General features: G+C 27.9%; 2 protein-coding genes across 4 annotated transcripts; one reads left to right on the top strand and one right to left on the bottom strand.

Moving 5' to 3' along the window:
* Window positions 1-728: 728 nt before the first annotated feature.
* LOC100168974 (carotenoid isomerooxygenase) lies at window positions 729-12103 on the bottom strand. Of its 3 annotated transcripts, none has more exons than XM_016805518.2 (11): window positions 12053-12103; window positions 11397-11622; window positions 11067-11178; window positions 10764-10910; window positions 7232-7376; window positions 5803-5947; window positions 4911-5140; window positions 3719-3895; window positions 2890-3132; window positions 1980-2078; window positions 729-1082 (listed from the first exon to the last, which is right to left on the bottom strand). In XM_016805518.2, the coding sequence occupies exons 1-11, from the start codon at window positions 12056-12058 to the stop codon at window positions 906-908; spliced, it is 1707 nt and encodes a 568-aa protein (XP_016661007.1). In that variant the 5' UTR covers window positions 12059-12103; the 3' UTR covers window positions 729-905. The 3 variants fall into 3 exon arrangements, with proteins under 3 accessions (XP_016661007.1, XP_001952338.1, XP_016661008.1); XM_016805519.2 differs by lacking the exon at window positions 12053-12103 and adding an exon at window positions 1148-1192 and having other exon boundaries at window positions 970-1082; window positions 11397-11874; XM_001952303.5 differs by lacking the exon at window positions 12053-12103 and having other exon boundaries at window positions 11397-11870.
* Window positions 12104-14365: 2262 nt separating this feature from the next.
* On the top strand, window positions 14366-16451 carry LOC100166901 (urease accessory protein UreE). The gene is made up of 2 exons (XM_001950351.3): window positions 14366-15238; window positions 16003-16451. Exons 1-2 carry the CDS (start codon window positions 15227-15229, stop codon window positions 16279-16281), a joined length of 291 nt encoding a protein of 96 aa, XP_001950386.1. The 5' UTR covers window positions 14366-15226; the 3' UTR covers window positions 16282-16451.
* Window positions 16452-18252: the final 1801 nt, after the last annotated feature.

Below are 18252 nucleotides of genomic sequence, written 5' to 3'. Positions count from 1 at the left end.
TCAACATCATTCATTAATCATTATAGTAATATAATGAGCTCATATACTTAATAGCACTTATAATTTCGTATAGTAAATATACGTTATTATAAAAATATTTAAGTCATTTTAAATAATTGATCGCTAATGAAAAGAAAAATTATATACAAATACACTGACCGCAAATGGACCGATAGCTTATGTGCTATATATTTGTTCTAAACAGGTCATGTTTGACGATAACATTTGATAATAATGTCTGGTCTAATTTATAAAATATTTTACACGTGGTTATACGTTTTTTACATTATAATAAGTATAAGTCTTATTTTACACAGTTAATATATATTTTTCTTACGGTTACCAACATTTATTTATACAAAATATCATTGCATTTATATATCGAAGTAAATATCTAAATTTCTCGAGAATCACATACCTACAAGTTTACCCTAAAAGCAGAAAAACGTCACACCACTAAGTTACCTACTTGAATTTTTTTTTTAAATTTTTGCGTTACATATAATTCTATATAATATGATTGATTACTTATCAAATTAAAATTATGATCATTTGCAAATTTTTTATTCATTATTCTTTATATAAACCATGATATTTTATAAAATGATTTTAATCAATGATAGAAGTAATAGAACGACTAGATACTTATTTACAAGAGATTATAAAAAGTCTTAGGATGAAAGATTCTTTGTAGCCTATATAGGCAGGAACTATAATAATTCCATTGGTTTCAAAACACACTGTAAAACACATTTAATAGTATAATATACAAGTATAGAATACAATATATTATTATAATAGGTAGGTAGGTATTAATTTAAAAATCTATTATGATTATATAATTATAATATAATTGTCAAAAATAACTATATGTTTGCTATGATTGTACTTCGATGACAAGTTTTTTATACAGCAGCAGCATACCAGCCATGCAAGCATTTAGGAACTGGTGACTGAGTGACAAAAACAGCTCGCCCTATCTCTGTCCAACTCTTCGCGTCCAAAACTATTACTCCAGCTTGGTTTTCACACTCCGATCCTCCCCAAATGATTGACGATAAAACTACACCGTCGTCTTCATCCTGTGTGCATAATAATAAACGGGTACATCAAAACCAGCTAATGACTTTTCTTACAAACATATTACATATTTATATTTTCATAGTGTCACATTATCGGTCTGCAGTTTTCACTGAAAAAACGATCACACAATCATTTAGGAAGATATAATGCACTATTTTTTTTTTTTAGTGTTTTCTTTGCCTGACACATGCGAAATGCGTAGAAAATGTTTGTTCAGTAACCTAATCAACATTTTGTTGTTAGTTTTAATATTATAGTGAATTTATTAAATTTAAAGCGAAGAACAATATCAGCAGTGTTCAGTTGTTTGCTTTTAACGACATTTAAATTATTTTTATCCGAATTATGAGTATGTACAATTTAAAAATGCTCATCTCGTTTTAAAATTTAAACATCGTAAATAAGTAAGCGTAAGAACAAAGACAAAGTTATTAACTTTGAGTTTGATAATAGGTCAATTAGTTCTAATAGTAAAGTTAACTACACCATGTTGGATAATATGCTCTACTCAAATTTGGTATGTTGCGCGTATGTCAGAGTGAGAAAACAAATATTACTCTGACATCCTCTGAATACAATTTAATCGGAGACTATAATAAAATGAGATTAACGCTGGTTGCCCTAACAACAATCACTTAACATTTAAGGAATCTAGGAATCTACAATAGTGATAGCAAATGGTCCCCTAAGCATGATTTATGTGGACACCATTTTAGTGAACCGTTAAATGAATACATTTTTAATACGATTCGGCATAGCTATAATATATTTATTAAATCATAATTTAGTAAAAAAAAATATTGTTATATTGATTTATTGTTGATCTTTGTACATAGATTATAGACTACCTTTATAGACAAATAATATTAGATTTTACGAAAAGTATTTATACTTACTTCGGCGTCCGGTAAAGAAACAAAAATTGGTTCGCTGGGGTATACGTTCTGTTCACACCATGTCTTACAAGTTTTATTGTACGTATCCACTTTAATGAGCTAATTAAAATGAAATATAATAAAAAATATTATATAGTAAATATGTTTCTATGTATTAATACTATATATATTATCAAAATTTATCAATGACTTCCGAGCATTCATAAATCCACCGCTCTCCCTTTTTGCAACAATCCTGACCAAACTTGCAGCACAAAACGATAAATAATACCCCAATCTAAAAAAAAATTTTAATTCACGCCAAATTGCCTTCGCTGGTCGGTTCTTCCCTCAAGTAACTCAAGCTGCTACATCTATTATAATTTTTTAAAAAAACATCCCATATGCTAATTGTACCTTTTTGATGTACAGATTGTATAAATTCTATATTGAAAATAAAAAATATATTATTTATTTTGCTCACATTTAGCAATAATTTTAAGTTACATAATAAGAAAGCATTGTTAACCACCGTATTTTATGATTTCGCCGTTTACGAACGATTTTAGAATATGTATACCTACAAACATTTACAAAAGGGTTAACGCCGTACTGTATTTGAAGTGAAAGCACTCTACCCAGTACCAGTGGAGCATATACGGGGGGGGGAGGGCCATATCCCCCCTGTAGACCAAATTTGTACACAATATAACATTTATATAATAATATGTATATACGGAATGTCTATTAGACATTTTATATCCCCCTTTCTTGAAAAAATCCAAGATACGCTACCGACTCTACCATCATCTTAATTTAAATAACCCTGCATAATATAATATGTAATTTGTCTATATATAACTGTTTTCGCACCTCATAAGTGTTATATAAATAATTATGACCAATCCAACCACAGAACAACAATAATTACCGTTCCAGGGTTTTCAGCGTCAACGTCGGATGATATTGCATAAAAAAACCTGTATTTTTTCCCAATATTGAATTCATTAATCCTGGGTGTTTCACAACCCAAATCACATAGCTTTTCAGGGGAGACATATAAGTGATCGTTTTCGACATCGCCACTTGTAGGATTGTCGCAGTTAATTGGCAACATGAATCTCAAAGGCCTGCTGCGAAACATGGCTGCATAATCTGGGTTTTTGTTGAGATTCTGAAATAAAAGTCTATTTAGCTGGTTTGATAATAACGATTGAGCATGTAAAATGTAACATACGTTAGACAATTTATACGAATTTATTAATACGAACAAAGAAGAATTGCTAACAATTTAAAATAGTATGGACAAAGTAAATACAATTATTCTATATTAAAACTAAAATTACAATATATTTTATCTGTGATAGGTACCTACAATAATACACGTATTATAGCGAACGGTCATTGATGATGGTGCAGATTACAATATTGTAATGATTTATGTATCCAAAATGTATATAGTATATCAATATTTGTGGCCATACCATATTACCATGTTTACCTGGTTTGGTTATCTATATATAGGCTATAACTTAATCATACCGGCACTTAACATATATTTTGCATAATGCATATCCATTATCCACTCCCTCGTGAAATACAAAAAAAAAACCACTAAAACAGTGGCGATGGATGTTTAGTGTTAACGGACTTTTACTGTTCATAAAAGCCAAAATACAAAAGATTTAAATCAATATACCTACCTACATATATAATTAAATAATTAATTTTAACAAATTTAAAAAATATTAAAAATTTACTTGTAATGCTTCGACGAACATGCAGTCGATCATGGACGGATCTCGGTAACAACAAATATCGATCACTATGTGATCGTCTTCTTCGTACTGATTTATTATATGGAGATAAAAGAACGCATCCGATTTAAATGTCTTCACCGTTTTGCCATCAGTTCGTGAAATCAAGTGAATTAGAGTCTATATACAATAATTTTATATTTTTATTAAATTATTTAAAAAATAGGCTCGTTAAATGTTATCGATTATCATACCAATATGTGAATTATTTTTATATATCTTTTTAAAAATGTTTTATCATTATTTATGTATTAAAAATTGTTACGCTGTTTTAATTTAGTACCTATACTGATGTAGTGATGTGTAACATACGTTTTGCTGCTGTAATTTGTTATTGTAATGGAGTTTACTCCGTATAAAATAAATAAATATATTTGTATGCAAAGTTAGGAGTTACAGAGTTTGGGAACAATAGATATGGATATATTATAATATTAGAATTTATAACATTTATGTTTAAATACAGGGTGATACTGATCCATTTAACGTAAGACAGTAAAGACACTAATTATTTCAGAAAACAATAACGTTTGGGATCGTTACAAAACATTTGCACCATTAAAATATTATTTGGAGTATTTTGCTCTACAAAAATCAAATATTTGGACAGATAGTTTATTAGGTATAACTTTATAAGTATTTAAAGTTAGACGAGCGAAATAGTGTACCAACATTATGCGTGGCCCTGTACTTACACACAATCTGAATCGTTCATTCGTAAGAACTAATAATGTAATATACTAATATTCATTATTTTGTTTTATTTTCATAAATTTATTAAAATTCATAAATTAGTGAGTAGTGAGTACTGATATAAAAAAAAACTTGTGTAACAGATAAACCCAAGAGACAATAATATATTATCTTGTGATATGGTGAATAATAGGGTAAATCTGCAGTAAATACGGTATTCGTAAGTTTGTCGAGATAGTTTTTCTATTTCAATATTGTTGGCGCATACTTCCATTATGGGACCACTTATAAAATACTATGAATCAGTATTTAAACATATTTAAAATTTGAATTTCTTACGAAATGTCATCAAAATTGCCTACTATGCCATCCCCTTAAATAGTGGTGGTATTATGGCTTTCACTTAAACTTAAAAATGTGGACACCGAAAATTGTTACTTACGGGGCAGTCCTGAAACCATTTTAGTGCACTAGACAGTGGATCTCCTTTGAATCTGTTAACCACGGCAGTGGACAGTGAAATGCTTAAGGGCTGTTCGACGACGACGAAATAATGTTCCGTCATCCCGAAAGAATGCATATACCCAGGATGTAGGGGCCACCGACACTTGATGGTAGCCACGATGCACATTCGCCCAAACATTTCGTCCGTCGAATACCGGTATCCAGTTTCTTGGCGAACAAAATAAGAATTTACTCAATAACATTTAAAAGCTGTTTTTTTACAGCAAGTTTATTTAAAATACAACGCAATATTGACAATCAGTATAACTATTATTATACCTACATGTTAATAAATACCTATCTCTATACAACATACCCAATATTAAATAAAATTAAAATGTATTATGAGAATAATAATTAAATAATAATAGCAATAATGAGAACTCTGTACCACAGTTGCAAAGTCGTGAGTCGGTTGTATAGGTACGGTATAATTTGTATACCTATAGTCAATAAAATATAAATACTTTAAGAAACATAAAAAATAAATAATAAACAAGTTAGTAAAGCTCACTCTTTGAGCGTGCTAAATTCCAGGCTTCTAAACGTATTTTAATGCACGCAATAAACTTATAATTCTATGCACCTACAATATAAAAATAATTAAATGAGTATCTTAATAAAACAATCGTTATGTATGTTTAGAAATCTAAAACTTGTTAATACCTTTAAAGTTCATACATTTTTTTTTTCATATTGTTTTATTAAAATCACAACATTTTTAATATTTTCCAAAAAAGTTATAATATATATTATGGTATAGACATTTTTAGGTGGAAACGTGTTATACTGACTAATACAGTGCTTTCAAATACTGTTTGGGGCCCTACCTGAATCAACCCGAGGAAATTTAACCACGCAATAATGAGGTCCATCAATTTTTGGAACTGTCGCCAAATTGAAAACGGCACCATCGGCTGCCACATGTGGGTGAGCAGTATGATGAACAATACCAGTCAGACAACCGATGTCTATCTAATTGGAAAAATGTCCATTATGAAAATGTCAGTGCACTATTTGTTTTCATTTTTAATCAGAATTGGAGGTCGGCAGAACCAATCTATGGCGTTGTTAATGCTTTCAAATATTTTAATGAATTTACTAATATTATCAAATTTAAAGTTATTTGTGTTTAGATGTTCTTATGATGTTTCAATTTGTATGTGCCAGTTATAAATACGACATACGTAAAATATTACAATTTAAAAGTGCTAGTTTATCACATATACAATTAAAGAATTTTGTTAAATGACTACGTACAAACGCGAATATAATGTTATCAACTTATAACTAAAAGCCAACAACGTAATGGGTTGGTTCTGCTGAATAAAAATCTGTTGTGTATGCGCGGGTGGGAAAGAGAAAACAAATATATAGTGCGCTGACACCGGTCGCCTTATTCTTAATACAGTCGAACGAATGGTTAACTCGAAACCGTCGATACCTCAAACTTTACCCCGGGTCCCTAGAAATTTCTATAGTTGTATTATTCTTGGATAACTCGAAATCTTGGGTAACTTAAACTTTCTGGTCAGGCCTTTCAACTTCGAGTCAACCACGTTTGATTGTATTAATTATGCAAGAATATGCCTACCACTATTATACTTACTAATAATACAAGCATAACAAATTTTTGTTTATAAATTCGTTCAACCACGAAACGTGCTTAAATGTGAAAATGAAAAATAATAATCATATCTCTAAATATATTTTTTACATTTTTTTCGTAATTAACAATAGGTATATCAACATTTTATTTGTTCAAAAATAAAATTTCACACCAACACAAACACACACACCCATATCCATATGCATATATCATAATAATATTTATGAACGTACTTTACATGTGTATGTAAAAGATAAAATTCCAATGTAATTTAAAACGATTGTTATGATCTTTAACAATATTAATTTTTATTATTATTACAACATATTTGCATATATGATATATCATATATGTATCAAAAACATACGACTTGAAATATAGTAGCCAGAAGGTCAATAGTTCATATTTTATATTTTTATGATGTAATGTGCAATATGCATAATGCGTAGGTACTTACCGTTCGTGTTCAATCTTATATTAATACAAAAAAACTATTAAAAAAAAAACGATTAAATAGTAAGTAGCTGTGGGTAATAATAATTATGATCCTATTTTTTAAATACAGCAATTTGAACATACATTTATTATTTCAATAATATAATATACGCTTATTTGGTTATTGTTTAGTATTAATGTTATATTATATTTACAGTTGTAAGTGTTTCGAGAGTTGTAGGATCAATTTTGATCATTATTGGATACTCGGTAAATGCAAAATACTCATCGCCGATTGGGTAAATAGATATCATCGCATTGTCTGATTGATTGTCTCCCCATTTAAATACATTAGAAAACCTAAAATAAAAGTATATTTTTATTCAGTTGAGTATATTTTTATAGAAAAATATAATTTCGGTAATTTAAACTCAAATCTTAGATGTTCAGATCCATCTGATAACTTCTGAACTCTAGTATATATAATTTTGATATATATATAACGATACAATCCACAATAGTTTGAAAATCGGTGCATTAAGACAAAATTAGCAACCAAACTTTACTCAAGATCTCACACGAAATTACTAACACACTCAAACTCTTTGGTTTCCAATGACTTTTTTCGAATTAGTTTTCTGGAAATCCAATGCGCCGACTGAAATGAAAATGATTTAGAGTGTAGACCAGTGGCGTCATTTCAGTTTTTGAGAGGAGGGGGGGCAAAATTTTTGACTGGCCCAAAATAAGACTGAAAAAAAAGCTCGCTAACATTTATATTACGCATTACATTACAATATTGCATTTTTATCTCAATACAAATACCCTCCTTATACATAACTGTATACTTACTAGTTAGTATCAAATGTTAATATCATAAGCATACAGGTAAGTAACCAATTTTTTTGAGAGATAACAATAACTAAATAATTAATACATATATGTAGAGGTTACTTAAATATATTACCTATTAGCTACTATATAAAGGCCCAAAACTAGCCCATACCCGGCTCGACAGCGGCCCGCTAATGACAAGGGGGGCAAATTCCCCCCCAAATAACGCCACTGATGTAGACTGCAGTAGAAAGTAGATAAATATTATGTTCTAGCTAGGTAAAGTAAATGCATAAAAAAAGGCAAATAACAATAATAATATGAAAACTTGATATTTTATACGATGCATGGAAAAACAATGAATCATAAATATAGTTTTGCAGGCTTTTGTGGTAGTGTGCCTATAGACTATTGAACATAATATTCAGATATTCTGGCCATCCATATTAGAAACCATAATCATAAATTTAAAATAATTTTGTTAATTATGCAGATCAGTTTTTATTAACCATATTAGACCGCAAACAAAATTCTAATGAGTAAATTAACATAATCATTATATTACTATGATTAAATAAAAACAAATTAATTAACTTTTTTAATTATAGATATTAGATGCACTAATTGCTCCTATAGTATAATTTATTATTATGGTTATAAATATTAATGTCATATTAGTATTATAAATGTATATAAGTATTTAATATTTAACTATGGTTATTATTCAAGCTCTTTTTCTAATCGTTGCAATTACATTTTAATACATTGAACATTGATTTCTTTTTTAAATTTATTTATATTTAATGATTTATATCTACCTCCAGATTTATGCGCTATTAGTAATTCATAATATTATTGCTTATTATTGACATTTTACATTTAGAGTTTAGTTAATATAATTGTTTATTGTTCTCTGTTGAATTTGTTATTTCTATTTAATTACTTTGTTGGTATTTTTTTTCTGTTAGCCAACACTTATTCAGTAAATACATATAATAAGTTATAATAATATATCAGTTACGAAAGCCGTATCTACGTGAATATTTGTCACGTTCATCGATTTGTCATAGATATTAATTTACCATACCTATGTATACACGTATATAGGACGTATGTGAATGCAAAAACAGTATAAGGAATATTAATATGCACGATGATAATGCGTATAAGTTGAATTTAAAAAATAATATCTATATTCAACCTGATGTTATAATGTCTGTTATATCTGTCCTGTTAAAATGTAATGATATATCAAGACTAAATAATATTATAGGTACTACCTATTATGGTAGATTTATTTTGAAAAATAGTATTTACTTTTGAAAAGTAAACATTTGGCATTATTTATGATAGAATAATTATTAGAATAATAAGAATTATTGTGTTGTACCAATATATTTTAAAATTATGGAAAACAATTATAGCCTAAAAGTAGAATATTAAACTCCAGTTAGATAAATTATTAATATTTAATATCAATAGTTAATACTTAATATTACTATAAATTAGGTGCCTATGACCTTAAAACATATTGTTCAATTTAATCTAGATTTAAATTCTTCGTTTTTATTTTCAATGAAAAATTGAAAAAGTAAGTAAATAAACTATGATAATCTTCAATCCTTGCAATACATACCTATAGGTAGTGTATATATATAAAGCAGCCATGTTGGGATTTTTGATGACAAATATTGAATATGGTTAGATTTTTTTATGTTCAATTGGATATTTAATAATATATCATTGTATTTAAAAATCAACGAATTAGATTAGGTAAATAATACTATTTAATGTCCTGAGATTAAAATGTAATATTAATGGTAATATTTTGTCAACTCTTCATGTATCTACCCACCAACATATTTATCAAGCATATAACTCAAACTATACCATACATTTATAACAAATTAATTTTTTAGTGTTGACACCTGCCCTGATATGTATTACATTAAAATTGTTTATTAGCAGGTAAGGTAGTTGGTCATAAAATTTTTATCTATTATTGTTTACACGTGTACGCTTAAAACTTAACAACTCTAAATGGACTTTTGTCCTTGCCAAAGAACATTTTAGAACTTAATGAAACGAGATGGATAACAATTTAATGTAGGTATTCAAATTTATTATTCAGATGTTTCATTATTGTTTAAACATTTAAAATTATTATTAAATAACAATAAAACATTTGAATAATAAATTAGAATACGTCTTATCATATTTTATATCTATCTCGTTTCCTTAAGTTCTAAATGTTCCTTAATCAAAACAATACTTTTATTTACAATATAATAATAGATGTTATAATATGTTATATAAATATATAATCACTAGGTACCTATGGTACTGCATTACTAATAATTGTGCAGTGTTCCATAGTGAGGATATATATATAATATAGTAAAAGAGGCGATGGATGGATTATAGTTTGTGATTTTGGTTTTTATATTAATTTTGTATTTATAATTTTAATTTTAAATTTATTTTATAAAATACAATTTAGTTTTTTTCAAAAACTTAGGTACCTACCGTATAGTATGGTATTAGTAAATGTGTATTAATCCAATGTTTCTATTTTATTATACTGAAATTAATATTTTAATATTGACAAAAAGGTTTATAATTGATACCATGGTTGTAATATACAAGGTTATTGCATATATACCCTTCTCAATCACAAATTTGATGATAAAAACAAAAATGGCAGCGTAAAGGGGGCCAATAATAATCAAGTATGTAAGCGCGGGATTTTGAATTTGTTAGCTTCTGTTGGTGTATTTTTGATGATAAGAAAAACTGATATTTGTGATATCCCTTTACGCAGCCATTTTGTTTCTTATGATAACAATCTTAGTCGATATGCAATAACCTGTATATTTCAACCATGATTGATACCTTGTACTTGGTAGTACGTACCTGTGGAAAATTGTATTACAAGGATCGGGACACGCCCTGGTTCCGAATTCGGTAATGACAATTCTTTGGGCTGCTTTATTTTTTTTATATGTGTTTGATTCCAAAAATCTACACTGATATGATACTGTTCCATTTTTGAATGCAAACCTATTATAACATAGATTTACAAGTATACAAAGTGAATAATATTATAATTTATAGTTAAATAAATAATATGTTTATTTATACAGTCTATTTAATCTAATCATGTATTTGATATAAAACTAGTTTTAAGAATTCAATATTCACAGTTATTGTTTTTACCTGTGTAATAAAGCCGAGCTGTCGAATATGTGTTTAAACTCATAACTTCCCACGTGTGTACTCCCCGGACCGTTTCGTAGCAGCGACCCTGATAACCATTCCGGTATCTTACCTACATATTATAATATTATTAATCGTGTCGTTGTAAATTGCGATATTACAATTTTTGAAAACCAAGAGTCCAAGACTTCGGTGCATTATGTGCGAATTGCATAATAGACATGCAATTCGCAATTGAATTGTATCTTATCTATATAACTATAATATGTTAAACGGCGTAACACAGATAAGCGATATATTGATATTTAATATTTAACCTCCTCGACTAACCTTTTATTACCCCTTGGACCGGGGTCGGGATGTCACGAGTACAGTTTCTTAGCCAAATCGACGTATCGCAATTGGGGTACAAATCCTGGCCGGCATTCAGACGTTTTACCAAAAAGTCTCTGTTTTCGTCCAATCCGAGAAACATACCTTCGATCCCCGCTGTCGAAGTTCGTCCTCTCGCCGACGGCGCAGTATCTCTCCAATTGTTTGCGACGCGCAACAAACCCTTGGTCAACCAAAATCGACATTTTTTATACCGGTCAATGGTCGACTTGACTTTTGAGGTCAATATTGTTTTCAATAAAATTTTTTTCTTTGATAAATACCGGGCTGTTGTTTTCATTGTTAAATGCACGTTACACTGTACAAATGCGTTATAGGTGGATGCCTACTATTTTATTATTTTGACATAATTATATATTTACCACCGCCCCACCGCCATGAAAAACACGTGTAATTGGATACAAAATATATACGACTTATGGCTTCCTGAATGCATATAATATATATATAGTACCTAGGTACATATATATTATATATTATATATGTACCTACTATATAAGTATATAACCGATCTAATGTTAACTAAACACATTTAATGTACTTAGGATAATATTAACCTCTATATATTATTTACTATACAGGTAGGTACATACCTTCATATAATATATGTTTTAATATGATATTATAAATAATATATATTATAATATAAAACGAGTACACCAGTCCAACATAATATTTTCAAACCTGTTATCGGTTATTAATCATTATTGTTTGTACATTCGACTAAAACAATAATAGAGAGGTTGTAATAAACGTTATACTTATATTTCGTAATAATATAAAAAAATTATACTTACATCTTAACCGTAGGTAGGTAAGTACATCAAACTGACCTGCTAACTCTACGTTTCTAACCACCCGACGTCCGTGAATTATGCGCCGTTCCGATAAAATGGGTGGTCAGTAAAGTATAGATATATAGGTACCATAGCTATTACGCGTATAAAATACGAATCGATTATATAGTTTATTACGTAACTTAAAAATAAAACTGAAACAAAAGCGATGAGTACAAAATAGAGGAATTTTCGCAGGAGTATTTAACTTGTATTATATTTAAATAGTGCGTTTATTCAAATTCTGATTTTTGAAATTTTTAATTATAGGTACCTACTGAAAGACTATATTTTCAAATACTTACATTTATAATACAATTCATACGGTGTGCCACCGCGTGTGATGATGCAAACTCCTTTTTTTTCCGATGTGAACTACATACATATTATAAGATTTTAATTTAAAAACTATTTCAATTTCCTAACCATCATAGCCCACATACCAAAACCTAAATTATACCCTTAATTTTATAATTTTTATATCCATTATTAAGGACTATTATTACTAGGTAGTGTATATATTTTAATAGCTCAGAAACTACCAGTCCACATTTTGATGTAGGTACATTAACATTTAAAAAAAAAGTCTACTGCTAGTGCTTAACCATTTACAGGAAAAAAGGTTGTATTTGATTAAATTAAATCATTACATTTTGTAAAATATAAGTTTGTATCGCCACAGCTATAGATTACTCCTTAAAAAAGTATACAAATATAAATGAATGGAAATATGGTACTTACTTAAAATAGAAATATTCGAATTTTTTAACAAAATGAAAGGAAAAATTTACGAATATGGGATATAAATAGTTCCTGCGAATGATGTTTTTTGAAATGCAACAAAATAACCAAAATCATTCAAGGGAAGAATAATATTTTTGGTTTAAATATCAAATTTCATCAAAATTTGAACTTAAAATGTCTATAAGTTATGTAGGTACTTACATTTATGTATATTTGATATTTTTAAGTTGTAATAAGAAAACCTAGGTATGTAAGGGATCTTGTATTTAATTTTCAAACTTATTGACAGAACATGAACACTTGGTTCAACTTCTATAAAAAAAAAACTAACAAAAGTGGGGAAGTGGAAGTCGCTTTGCTGTACAGTAGGTTGTAAACAATTTTGTAACCACAAATGGGTGACTGTAATGGATGGTGTTAAATTTGAATTCAGTGATATAATATCATTATATATAAAAAACGATTCTGAACGGAGGCGGCTAATTGTTAGCCTAGGATATTTTATATTATATTTATATTGTTATTATTAAGAGGATGTCAGCCCACCATTTGTTTTCTCTCTCTGGCCCATGCGCAACATAAACAAAACGTAAATTTACAAAAAAATTTTGTTTATTTTGAATGTCGAATATCAAAGTCAAATAACAATAAAATATAAAATCGATATGTCATTCCATCAAAAATATTATTCTCTATATTTTTGTAATGAGGGATTTTAATCTTAGATTATTTAAAAACATAGAAAAAATGATTCTGCGTTAATGCGTTTTGTCTATGTTGCGCGTGGTACAGAGAGAGAAAACAAATCGTGCGCCGACATCCTCTTAATACGTTAGCAGGTTAAGTTGAATTATTATTATTTTTTTATCATCATATTTGTATATAGTAAATAATAATATACTTTAAAAGTTTCAAGTATCCACGAATAATATTTTTAAAATATAACACAAACCAAAATTGTTCTTTTTCGATTAAATATCTAATTTTGTCCAAATTTGGACATAAAACAACTATAAAAATAAACTCTGTTCTTAGACTTTTTGATTACAGAATAACATGCTTACGTGAAACATTGTTTTTTAATTTTCAATCCTAAAATTCAAGCCATAAAATTTGAACATTTTATAATTTTTATAATCACTATAATTTTTAAATTTTGTAAAATTTCGAACTTAAAATGCTTATAAAAATGATTGTGACTATGTATTTTTAATAATTTTTAACTGCCATCATAAAAATTATTAAAAGCCTTGTATTAAATTTTAAAGCTTTTAGATCCAACGAATAAAATTTTATTGACTTCTATAGAAAAACAAATTGGAAACTAAAATTGTCCGTAAACGCAGCTTAAAACAAGTCGTAATATTTTGAACCTTTTATGGTGTACAGAAATTGCTAATATAAACATTCAGTGGAAAATTTAATTTGTTTCAGAGTAATACCAAACACCAAAATCGATTTTGTCGAAAACCGATTACACGTAAAAATTCCCGTTTTTCCTTAATTTTTTTTTTCCCGTTGCTTGTTAAAACTAATGGTAATTTTAAATTTTGACCTCCTCAATGCAACCAACTTGATTCACTTTTCCATCTTACAAGACATCTACCGAAGTTTATATTTAAGTTCCAACTAGATTTCTAGATGCAATTTTCTATACCAGACACCCATCTCATATTTTAAGATTGAAGCATTTTTATATTACGCCAAATGTCTGTCAAACACAAATAAAGTTTTTTTAAATAATACAATTTTGTTATATCGTCGATCCGTTCAGAATTTAAAAGTTTTAATGTCATTCAAGTTTAACAATTTATTGTTTAAAAAATGGCATGAATACGTAATTTCTTATTACTACTTATTACTATTAATTACTTTCTTATAATAATGGTATTGTGTAATAATATTGTATCAGGCACGTAAAAATATTATAGGTTGTTAACAATAATAATAATAATATAGTATGAGATTATAAAAAAAAATACAAATTAGTTAAAAACAATCTTAATAAACATGGAAGTGGAAACGTTATTAGAAAACAACATAATTTATTGTAGATAATTTTTTATCGCTTCAAACACAGTGTATTTATACAGAGGTATACCAACGTTTTCTTCACAGTTCTTACAAACAGTTATAAACAGTGTTTTCCTAAGATATTTTTTTATAAAGTCATTTACACTCGACATCATGAAATTCTCAGTAAGTAATTTATTATAACACAAATTTACAAATGATGGTTAACAATTAATATTTCCAAAAATGAATAGTATTAATAATAATTATTTTTTATATAATATTTAAACTAGTTTCTAAACAATATGTAATTCAATAATTTATTAATAATTTATTTCTGTATTACTTTGTTGACTTTATCCGTTACTTATACAGTTTAGCGACTTATGTATTAAGTTCAATTATATATATATGCATAAATGGAAAATCTTTCGGTGGGTTTGTGCAATAATTTTAGTTAGTGTAACTCTTCCTTGACTTACTATATGTCTATATAAGATACAGTCTTTCATATAATTATTGACTAAAATTAAAGTTAAAGTAAGGACAATTTTTTTTTTTTTTCTAGTTATATAGAAAAACATATTTGATAGGTTGAAATGTTAAATGTGATTTTATAAAAATTAGCCAGTTATTGATATAATATAATGTTCAAATCTAATGATTAACATTTTTATATTTTTATGATCGAGACAAAATTAATTTTGAATTAATTAGAAATTAATTCTTTGTAATATTTATCAAATTAACATAACAAATATTAAACAATATTTAGTTTTGATAGGTCCTCAATACATTTTAATATAGGTATATTATTACTATATTAGGTTTCTATATGTATAATAATCGAATGATTATTTGCATAAAAAATTGTCTTACTATTGACATTTATTTAACATTTAAAGATTAAAAATGTCAAAACAAATTTGTAACTCATATATTTTGTTTAGATGGTATTACTTTTGGTGGCAGTTGTTATGGTACAACAATGTTTGAGTGCTCACTGCCATCACGAAAGTGAAAAATCTCAACAAGATAGCACTATTGATCACACTGGCCACAACCACGGACCTCACGCAAGCCACGAAGACCCGCATGCAGGCCATAACCACGAAGGCAGTGACCATGCAGGCCATAACCACGACGAAACCGATCACTCAGGCCATGACCATACAACAGGTGATCACACTGGCCATAACCACGAAACACATAAACATCCAACAGCCTAAATACTAATTATTAAGCTAAGCACACAATTGTATAACGACACCACAATCAATTAATAAATCAATATTTCATTAAAATTAATATGGCACTCTTCGTAATATAATTTACCTATATTTTTCTCGTGTAATAACTAATATTGTGTATCATTATGAAATAAATTAAGAATACTCAATTTTGTTTTTAATTAATTCACCTCGTATTACAAAATGTCCAACTAGGTAATAATAATATTGGTAAATCGTGTATTTAATTATGTAATTATAGATTACAGGATACAATAAGAATTATAAATTAAAACGAAATTGATCATAAAGGTTTTTTAGGTCAATAAAAACTGTTTGTCAATACCTAAAAACATGAGTCTGAAATCTATAGTATAGTAAGTACCTACCTTAGTACCTATATAATTAGATTATATTTGACTATTTAAGGCGTAAGTGGTAAGTATAATTATTTTTAAAATTATATCATTGTGATTACAGTATAATGATAATAATATAATAATTTATGTGCCCACTGTAAACAGTTCGAAATTTAGGTACGTACCCATAGGAGTAAATTGGTGGGGGAGCCTAAACCCATAAAAAAAAGTCTAAAACCCCCCAAATATTTCCTAACTAAACTTTGTGGGTATAATGAATTATGTTAATACGTGTTAATTGATATTTCTAAGCCCCCAGTATTTTAACCATATATTACATTTTACACCAATGTAACATACCCGCTAATCGAGATGAAAATACTATTTTAATTTGTGCGTGTATCGTGTAAAATATTGTTTCGTATAATATTATAAACTTATGACACACGTGTTTATCGCATATTGTGGCAAGACATTTAACCTTTTAATGTAACAAGGATTATAATATATTATGATCACTAGGTCAGTTGTTATGTAGGCGCATATAGCCAGTGCCCGATTGGTATATTATAATATACATAGGTAGTCAGTAGTAGGTATAATCACAATTTATGTCTGACCTTATAATCTTGAATTGAAAACAAAATAAAACGTTTTTACCGTCTAATCGTCATATTACATTCTAAGAATCATGATTTGTTCAGGAAACAAAACTTACATGGAAATATATTTTACAGTTTACAACCGGGATTTCATATGTAAGATGTAATCGTATAATATTATAGTATCATAATATTCATTCATATATTCACTGATGGGCATGGACGAGTTAGGTAAATGAGTTACGAGTTACGACTAAGTTTACTGAGTTACTTTAAAAAAATAAATACATTTTAGCTTAACGAGTTAAATGTTTTCCAGGATAACTATATAATATATTAATATGTGATTACTATATAATCAGTTAATCAATTTTTTATTCATTGCAAGTCAATTTTTAGATTCAGAGCAGAGCGAAGAATGTATATTAATTTTACAAAGATGTGAGTTCTTTTATTTATTTTTGTGCCTGAAGACACTTTTACAAGCACAACAAATATTCGAATTATTAACTTCATAGAAGATTTCTGGTATCAAATTATATCTAGTTGGTACTTTTAAGAGGTCAAAATTGAAAATGTACAATACTTTTTAAAGTTATTGGGAAAAACAAAAACAAATATAGTGGAATAGATAGTACCTAGGTACCAATAGGTAGACGAGGACGCGATGTAGCTGTCGTGCTGTTCCTCTGCTGTATAGGATTCGTATGTAACTCGCCATTGAGTACCTAGGCAGTAGGCACTGTATACCTATACTGAATGACATATTTGAATTCAATAATAAATCATTGTATGCGATGGAAAACTATACTGAGCGCAGAAGTTCTAACTTGGTATAACCAAATTAACCAAAAAATTATTTTAATAATAATATTACAATTTTAACAAAATATATGTTCGTATTTTTTTTCTAATTTTTCCCAATCATTTTAAAAAGTTTCAAAATTGAAAACTCATAGTGTTTACGTACTTTTGCTTAAATTTCAATATTATTATTAAAATAAATGTTT

This window comes from Acyrthosiphon pisum, chromosome A3, assembly GCF_005508785.2.
Source record: "Acyrthosiphon pisum isolate AL4f chromosome A3, pea_aphid_22Mar2018_4r6ur, whole genome shotgun sequence".
Classification (NCBI taxonomy): Eukaryota; Metazoa; Arthropoda; class Insecta; order Hemiptera; family Aphididae; genus Acyrthosiphon; species Acyrthosiphon pisum.
Note: the sequence above shows the minus strand (reverse complement) of the source record. Positions and strands in the feature narration are given on the sequence as shown.

Bases quoted from the DNA above. Each gene is read 5' to 3' on its own strand.
- LOC100168974 (XM_001952303.5), bottom strand. From the start codon at position 11,739: ATGAAAACAACAGCCCGGTATTTATCAAAGAAAAAAATTTTATTGAAA. The intron at 10,911-11,066 runs GTAAAAACAATA...ATGTTATAATAG, and splicing joins AGCTCGGCTTTATTACACAG to GTTTGCATTCAAAAATGGAA. The intron at 7,377-10,763 runs GTACGTACTACC...CTTTTATTTTAG, and splicing joins TGTAATACAATTTTCCACAG to GTTTTCTAATGTATTTAAAT.